The sequence below is a fragment of the Equus caballus genome, chromosome 18 (assembly GCF_041296265.1).
Source record: "Equus caballus isolate H_3958 breed thoroughbred chromosome 18, TB-T2T, whole genome shotgun sequence".
Taxonomy (NCBI): domain Eukaryota; kingdom Metazoa; phylum Chordata; class Mammalia; order Perissodactyla; family Equidae; genus Equus; species Equus caballus.
Genome location: NC_091701.1, coordinates 19,719,332 through 19,728,118, shown reverse-complemented (window position 1 = coordinate 19,728,118; position 8,787 = coordinate 19,719,332). Strand labels below are relative to the sequence as shown.

The 8,787-nt window shown below is 39.6% G+C and overlaps 1 protein-coding gene across 2 annotated transcripts in view; it reads left to right on the top strand.

Annotated features, from left to right (window-relative positions):
* Window positions 1-267: 267 nt before the first annotated feature.
* The window catches only part of MAP3K19 (mitogen-activated protein kinase kinase kinase 19), a 58,917-nt gene continuing 50,397 nt past the window's right edge, over window positions 268-8,787 (top strand). For both annotated transcript variants that reach the window (XR_011428184.1, XM_001489415.6), the window contains exons 1-2: window positions 268-543; window positions 5,678-5,873. Coding sequence is in view for 1 of the 2 variants with exons in the window: in XM_001489415.6 (XP_001489465.4) it covers window positions 5,700-5,873 (174 nt within the window). In the remaining variant the exon portion in view is untranslated. The remainder of the gene's footprint in view (window positions 544-5,677; window positions 5,874-8,787) is intronic.

Below are 8,787 nucleotides of genomic sequence, written 5' to 3'. Positions count from 1 at the left end.
TCTTACTCTGTAACCTATGTTCAGATTTGGAAAGAGTCCTTCTGGCACATTTTACAACAATTACAAAGGTATATTTTCCTGGAGAAAATCTCAGCGGGTAAGGTGATAACGGCAATTGTGCCAACCGTGGAAGTGCGCAGGGGTCCAACTCTTTTGAGCACTTAAACAGCAACTTTGAAGAACATACAGCACTTGTTTTTCTTCCTGGATGAGATTGTCCTGCTTTCAATTCTCCAAGCTAAATGCACAGTGGATGGTTGCCTGGGTGACAGCCCGTAAACTAAGCAGTCTCTTTGTAGCTGACTGAAGAGTTTGCGAGCGCAGAACAAGCTTTATTTTTTTAAAAAAATACTTTGGGCTGTGAAACATTGGAAAACAACCAAAGAAGAAAATTTAAATCTATGCTGCTGTAAATGGATCCCTTGTTGAAGTGTGGGTTGACAGCTGTCCCAGTAATCAGTGCCACAGTGCATTAGGCTGATTGCTGTTTGGTTTGGTGTTTCTTCAGCACTCTACCAACTCCCTCAGCTAAACACACCGTAGGTAAGCCCAATCTCTACTTTTCATCATGTTTTGGATAATACCATATGTTGCAACGTTTTTCCTCCCCAAAGGATGTCCCAGAGGAGGAACATCAGGTAAACTGATAGAAAAAGCTGTGTCCTAATATCAAATAATTATATCCTTGGCTGTAGAGTTGTTGTAATAAGCTATTTTTGACTTTTCAAAAATTGAAAGAATCCCTTCCAATACTTTGTGGAAATGCTTCTAGACCACAGGCTCAACTGGTAAGAGCAAGAAAAGTATATAAAAATACTTCCTTCCGTTGAATTTTATCCAGGGACCAGTTTTTTATTTTAGTTTAATCACCTAAATAAATGTTAACTTTACATGGTATAAACCTTCTTGTAACCACTCAGCATTGTATATATGTGTTCTTGGCCATATTTTCTCAACATAAAAGGGGATTCCCATTGCTTTATCTTAATTACATCAGATTCCAAATCAAACGAACAGTGTAATAAAAAGATCTACTTTGTTTTATAAGTAGATTAATCATACATACAATTAAAGATAAAAGGAACTGGGCTTCAATAGATGCTAAATTGGAAATTCCTGTGGAATGAACTACTATTGCTTAAAAATCATTGATCAAAACAATCCCAAAGGGAAAATTGAGAAAAGCTTTCTTACAAAAAAGACTTAAAATGGAAATGTAAAGATTGCAGATCAGAAGAGGAAATGAAACTCACTAATAAAAAGCAATGTGGGTCCGTCCATGTTAATTGAAAGAGTGACCCATGTATAGGGGCTTGGCTAAATGTTGATTCAATCTTGATTGTCTTCCTCCAGTCACTACTGACCGTGTGAGACAATGGATGACCAAACAATGACCACACTACCTAGTATTGAAGTGATTTCATTTGAGAACTTTCAGGTTGCAGTTTGGTTTAAATCTTAATTTTTATTTAGATGGTAGATACTACTTGTGAAATGCTCTCACTTAAAGGTTACATTAAAGAATTAGACCACAACTGCATAACATACATTGTCATTTCATTGCTAGGGGTAATAACCTTGGAAAAAAATACCTTTGAGGTTTTATTTCCACTTTATGAATAAACTGGTGATATAAATATTTATTTTTTGCCTAGTTGTTATTTGAATATCCAGTTTTCGGCTTTATTGAAGGACAAGTTTTAATTAACCTCTGTTTCTGAAAGCATTTCTTTTACCTGAAATGATATTGCAAATACGTTTGTATTTTCAAAAATAACTATATAAATCCAAGTTGCAAAGCAGTTTGTTGGGACAGATATGGATACTAGTTAACTAATTTCATTTGCTCCTTCAGCCCCTAGTAGAGTTCCAAGTACGCTGCTTACTCAATGCTAGTGATTAGGATAATGATTATTATCATTATTATTGACAGCAATCAACCAAATACATGCTTCCCTCGGAAGAGCTTAAAGAAAGCAGTCAGGCACTACTAACGGGAGTGTAAATTGGGACAGCCATTCTGGAGAACAATCTGGCAGTACTTAGTGAAATTAAATACACTTGACCCTTTCACCTCAGAGAAACTTTTGCACAGTGACTAACAAGGCCTGGGCAAGGATATTTATCACAGTGTCATTTGTTGAGTGGGAAGTTGGAGGTAACTTGGATGTCCTTCACCAAGGGAAAGGATAATAAAATATGATGAATGCATACTATGTGGCTACTAGGAGCAAACAACCAGAGGTACCCATAAGTACAAGGCTAAAGCTTAAAAACAAAGTGTTAAATTAAAAACTAAGTAACGAGACCTATAGTACAATATCATTTACGCCAATTTAAAACATGCACAAGCACATAACAGCACCATACGCGTTGTAAAGATATACACATATCTGAGTCTACCTCTCAGGCATGTTGGATTGGATTCCTGTGAAGCAGAGGGGAGTGAGAGAGGGCATCAGAGCTGAAGGGGGAAAAAATAAAACAAGAGGAAAGCTGGATGCCGCCCAATACTGCTAATGAGGAGTATGATTAACCCAACTCCCTCTACCTAAGGTCCAAATGAGAAAATGAAAACAGGCCCATTTTAAAAATGTTCTTTTAAATACTAGTTGCATTAAGTCTTTTTGAGCAACTAGCAGCCACATCTGTCCAGTATGAGATCCCATTTTGCCGATGTCTGTGCCTTGTTTTCCTCATCTGTAAAATAGGAATGGTAATAATAATGTTCTGATGGTGGTGTTTGGGATTAAATAGATAAAATATACGTAAAGCATTTACATAATGCTTATATAGTATGGCACATAGTAAGCATTCAATAAATGTTAGATATTATTGCTGTTATTATATTATTGTTATTATGCGACATCACTCTGAGCAAGGGTAGGGAAAGACTTGAGGAATTGATTCTCTATCTCAATTTATTCTCTATTAGGAATTTGGGAAGAAAACTAGTATTTATCCTAGGAAGTTTAAACAAAAAGGTATAAGTGGTAATGAAAAATGTCAATTAGGAAATAAAGTGAATTGCAAGAAAGATTGTGAATTGTATTCTAATCACTAGGTGAGTGTTTCCAGATGTTGTCTAATGACTGGAATCCCCTGATTGCTTGAGGGAAAAGACGGTGCATCCTGGAGACAGTGAAAAGATCAGTGGTTGCCAGGGATTAGGGAGGAGTGAGGGATGACTAGGTGGAGCACAGAGGATTTTCAGGGCAGTGAAACTACTCTATATGATACTATAATGGTGGATATATGTCATTATACATTTGTCCAAACTCCCAGGATGAGTAACACCAAGAGCGAACCCTAATGTAAATCCTGGAATTTGGGTGATAATGACGTGTCAATGTAGGTTCATCAATTGTAACAAATATACTAGTCTGGTGCTGGATGTCTGTAGTGGGGAGGATGTGTGTGTGTGGGGTCAGGGGGTATATGGGAACCCTCTGTGATTTCCATTCAATTTTTTTGTGAACCTAAAGCTGGTGTAAAAAATAAAGTCTATTTAAAAAGAGTTTATTAAAAATTTTTTAATTAAAACAAAAAGAGGGGAGAGTCCCCAGACCTACTAAATCAAAAGGAACCTGGAATCTTTATTTATAACAAGAGTACAGCATAATTCTTATGCTCCAGCTGGTTTAGGAAACTGCATTAAGCTAAGGCCACATTTCTTTTAAAAGGAGACAAGACACCCTCCTTACATGCTGGCTCTATCATCGACTCATCTATTATTCTGTAAAAGCAAATACCTGCCTCCCTCAGCATCTGGTCTTCCCCAGTTGCCCAACCACATCCTCTTGGACCCATCTTTCATTTTCTGTGGCCAATCAGTCACAAATCCTGTTAAGCTTTACTTTCAAATTTTTATTTCTGTCTTTCTGTTCTCTATCATAATAATCTTCCTGAGGTACTAATGTTCCTAAAAGGCACTACTCAGAACTCCCCAGGGGCTTCCCAATCTGTTCAGAAGTAAAGCGTAGATTCCCTTCTGATCCAGTCTCTCCTCATTGACCTCGGGTGTAGGCCTTTGTTCACGCCCTTCCTCTAGTCAAAACTGCCCTGTCTCCTTCACTCTGGCTCTCTATATTATTGATACCTTTCTTTTCGTGGAGTGCTCCAGCCCACATGGCCATCTCATTTCTATAACATCTGCAAGATTCATTATTTGTTTTTTGCTTTGACACTTAATCATGCATTTTCTTTCTACAAGAAAGAAAGTGTCTTCGTTATTTTATATTATGTTCTATTGTGACAGGTCAATGAAAGCTCCTGAAGGACATATAGTATCCTCTTAAATGAATGGATGGATTTATCAAATAGTACCATTTCTGGGGTTAAGTATATGTTCTCTTTGAGAAAGAAGACTCTTTGTAGTCTGGCCTATGAATTCAGAAGGCATTTCTGTGTTTAGAACATTTAAGACCAGTTTTAGACTTTGTTTATTGTTTATTTTTCTTAGTGTTTCTCCACAAAGTTGTACTATGAAATGGGCCTGTTATTCTTTTGCTTTCAACCAAATGCCAGTTCATTGCAAGTAAATTGCCCACTCAATGTAATAGCATGTGCCCACATACAATGATTATGGTGTCAGGAGCTGAAGTTGGAATATAGAATCTGACAAAGGATTTTGTGCTGTTTCCAACAGCCAGAGGCTCCATGGAGGAGGTAGTTTGGAGACTTTAAAAGTTGAAATTTCAGAGATATTTCAATGATTTTGAAAACTGAGATGGGATATTTAAAATTAGGACTTTTCTGGAAAATCTAAAATGGTGGCTACCATGTTCTTCAGTGACTCACACTGGGCTAGAATTATGGAGGATTCAGTAGTGGAAGGCACGGAATGTCTCCACTATTGAGGAGTTTACAAAATTGTGGAGGAGATAGAACTTTCATAAATAAAATAATTATAGAGATTTCAATAAACAGCACTAAAGAAAATAAAACCCTCCAAGAATTTTCACCAATACAATGGGCCAATGCTTTGTATATAGTATTTCAGATCCTCACCAACCATTTGAAAAAGGGATTATCATTTCCATTTTACAAATGAGGAAATGAAGCTCAGAGAAGTTAAGTGACATGCTCAAGGTTACACAGTTGGTAGTCTGTGGAGGAGGGATTTGAACCCAGGTTCTGTCAAACTCTAAAGTCTGTGCTCTTTCCATTCTGGTGTTGATCCATCCTTTCTTCTCCTGTACCACAGCAGATCTTGAAAAGTGATGGTAAAATTATTATTGTTCCTAATTTAAACATGTGTGCAAAGAATTAAGACTGATGCAATTACGGGCTTTTCCCTCTTTTCAGAATTGTCTTTAAAACTGTCAGAAAATTTTACACATAAAAGAAGGAAACAGGGCCTGGCCCCATGGTGTAGTGGTTAAGGTTGGCATGCTCTGTTTTAGTGGCTTGGGTTTGGATCCCAGGTGCAGACCTTCACCACTCGACAGCCGCGCTGTGGAGGCAACCCACATATAAAGTGGAGGAAGTTTGGCACAGATGTTAGCTCAGGGCTAATCTTCCTCAGCAAAAAAAAAAAAAAAAAAAAAAAAAAAGAGAGAGAGAAAGAAAGAAAAGAGAAGGAAACAGGTCATGCTAAAGATAGAATATGTTACATTTGAACCACCCACTACTTTGTTGGTTCTCATTTAATTAAATTATTCCTTTTCTCTTGAAGGCAATTATATGGAACTAGCAAAATGAATAAAAATAAACTGATTCATGATTTCCTGGAAGTAGTTTCAAGAGGAGACGTGGAGCTCATCTGTGACCATATTACTAAAGTCCATTCCATCCTCGGAAACCTTGACTTTCAGCATCCAAAGACTGGAAATACACCTCTCATTATTGCAGCAGAAGAAAGCCTAACAGAGGTAACATGTGGTGTCCTGGGGCCCATGAATAGTCTTCTAAGCTAAGGATTCCAAGAATGAGATGTATGAGAATAGCATAATTGCTTACCTCCGTGAAAGGATTTCTGAAGGTACAAAGTGAGGGGGTATTGCGGGGGTACTGGAGGGAGAACTAGGAGACTCTAAGTAATCTAGACAATTGCCTTTTTTTTTTGTGTGTGAGGAAGATTAGCCCTGAGCTAACTGCTGCCAATCCTCCTCTTTTTGCTGAGGAAGACTGGCCCTGAGCTAGCATCCATGCCCGTCTTCCTCCACTTTATATGTGGGACGCCTACCACAGCATGGCTTGCCAAGTGGTGCCATGTCTCCACCCGGGATCTGAAACAGTGAACCTGGGGCTGCCGAAGTGGAACGTGCGAACTTAACTGCTGCACCACCTGGCCAGCCCCAACCATCACCATCTTTATTCATTCCCTCACTCAGTCAACAGATATTCCTGCAATACCCTAGGCAATATGTTAGACTTCATGTTGGATACAAAGGTGAACCAAACACAGATGTCACTCTCGAGGAGCTTATGATCTAGTGGGACGACATAATGGAGCCTGAGCTTTTCCCTCCTTTCCCACTCCTCACCCCTAGTCCTATCAGTACCTGGAAATTTGTTCCCTGCTCTAACAAATGCACATAATCCTGAAAATAGAGACATAGGAGTAAATAAATAATAAGACAAAAAAGGGCGGGAGATTGTCCTCCTTGTTCTAACTGTATACCCAGCTACCAGCAGAGTGCCTGGCACATCTAGGTGCTTAGTTGATATTTGTAAATGGATAAACTAATGAATAAATAATCCATTTGACTCTCACTGACCGTTTATACCATTGTGTATAGGAACTTTTAAGATCCTTTTTAAGAATGCTGGTGAAAGTGGTAACAATATGAGCACTCGGAGTTGGAGAGAGGCAGCAAGGAGGAGGCTTCAAGGGGATTAGAAACGGGCTTAGAATGGGGAAACTAGGGTGAAAAAGACAGACTTCGCCTTGGCCTGCAAAGAGGAAGTCTAGGGCAATTCTATCATCCATAACAGCCTTGGCCAGTGACTTGACTGCTGACCTTAATGCCTTTCAGGGGTGAGGTGGTATCATTGATAACTTCAGCTAAAGTCAGGTACAAATCTTGTTCCATCTTTTTTAATTCCATGACTCCTGTGGTAGGGATAATTGTCCACGGCGGGGCACAAAAATGACAAGTCAGCTCTTCCTCTGGGAAGCCCCTCCAAGTAACCAATGGTAGCTTCATTTTGGGAAGAGCTCTGCAGTCATCTGAGTCATCTACTGATGGTATTTTCTTGAATATTTGAAGATCTTTTATGACTACCACTAAGGCATAAGTCACCATGTTTTCAGGAGAGATGCAAGTTAGTGTCAGGTTTCCACCAAGAAGTGTAGTCCTGGGGGTTAAATGCCTGATCCATGGAGACCCCTGGGGGATCAGGCATTCAGTTTTGACACAAGCCCACTAACAAGCTGATATCTGCTTTTCAAAAGTGATGTACCTAGTAGACACGTCAGGGAGGCAACAAGTCCAAATTCCCAAGGAATGCCTCTGGGAGGAGACTGCCTCCCTTCTCCAGAGGCTCCCAAATTGGCAAAATTATCAGTCACAGAGACTCAAAAGTGTCAAGGACTCCATAGATACTAGCACTTCTCTACATACTTGCTGATGATGATCAGAAAAATCCTCTCTGACACATAACGGGATTGGGAAGTATGCACACATAATACGTTAATTCCTATGATACATTCAGATAGAGAAAGCACAACAGTACATTGAGTTGGCCCGAACGGTCTCACCCACAGACTCACATCAACTTTCCTTTCCCACTGTGAACTTTGCCTAAACCCCATTATCTGAATTCAGACACCTCCTTCCCCTAAGAGACTGGGCAGGATGGTGACTTGGGAATCTGAATCCAAGAGAGCCATAGAAGTTTGAATCTCCCCCCTCCTCAAAGTTCACCAATATATTCGCATGGGTGGCTATGACCTTCAGTCCCTCTTTGAGGACAAGGTGTCCTTGGCCCCACTCTTAACGATCTTTGTCCCTAAACCAGCTGAGGTCGAGGTACAGGGGGAGAGAAGGGTTAAGAGCGTGCGGGAAGAGAGTGGTTCCAGGCCAATAAGCAAGGCACATTTACTTTTGGTTTCCAGAAGCATGGAGGCTTCTTACTGCTTAACCAAGTGAACTCCCAATGTTTTGGTCCACACAAAGTCCTATATCAGATGGCAAGGTCATTATTACTGATAGCATCTATTTAACTTAAGGAATCCCTTGACTCAATGGCCACAGCCACATTGCTTTCTGACTGGAGCTGCAAGGTTTGCAACCTTGGTTGACCCAGGGTTAAACTTTCACCAGCAGGGCTTTTTTTAAAGGATGCTACCTGAATCTGAATCATTTGCTGACCCATTGTCATGATAACATCTCTTAAATTTCACCTAGTTTTAATTTACGTTAAACTAGGCTAGGGAAGTTTTCCAAGGCAGTAGGGCTGATCACAAGAATTTGTCTAGATTTCTCTGCGACAGTTTCTCTTTCTCCAGTGGGTCACCTTCATCAGCATTGTAACCCAATTCAGGCCAGTAAGAACCTGAACACTAGTTAATGCCTCATCTATATCTGTGGTTTATCATGGGAATTTATCCGTCTGAGGGAAATCTCCCCAAAAGGACTAAAAGTTTCTTAAAGTAGCTAAAACCCATTGCAAAAAATTCTTACCATCATCATTAAATGGATCTAAGGTTTTCAGTAGGAAGGGCTGAGATATAAGTTAAGTATTATCATCACTGTTCCTTAACAAGCATTGTGCATCTCGCCACTCGCATCCCAAATGAACCGCCAAAGTTTAAAGTTTGCCTGATTTTTGCCCTGAATT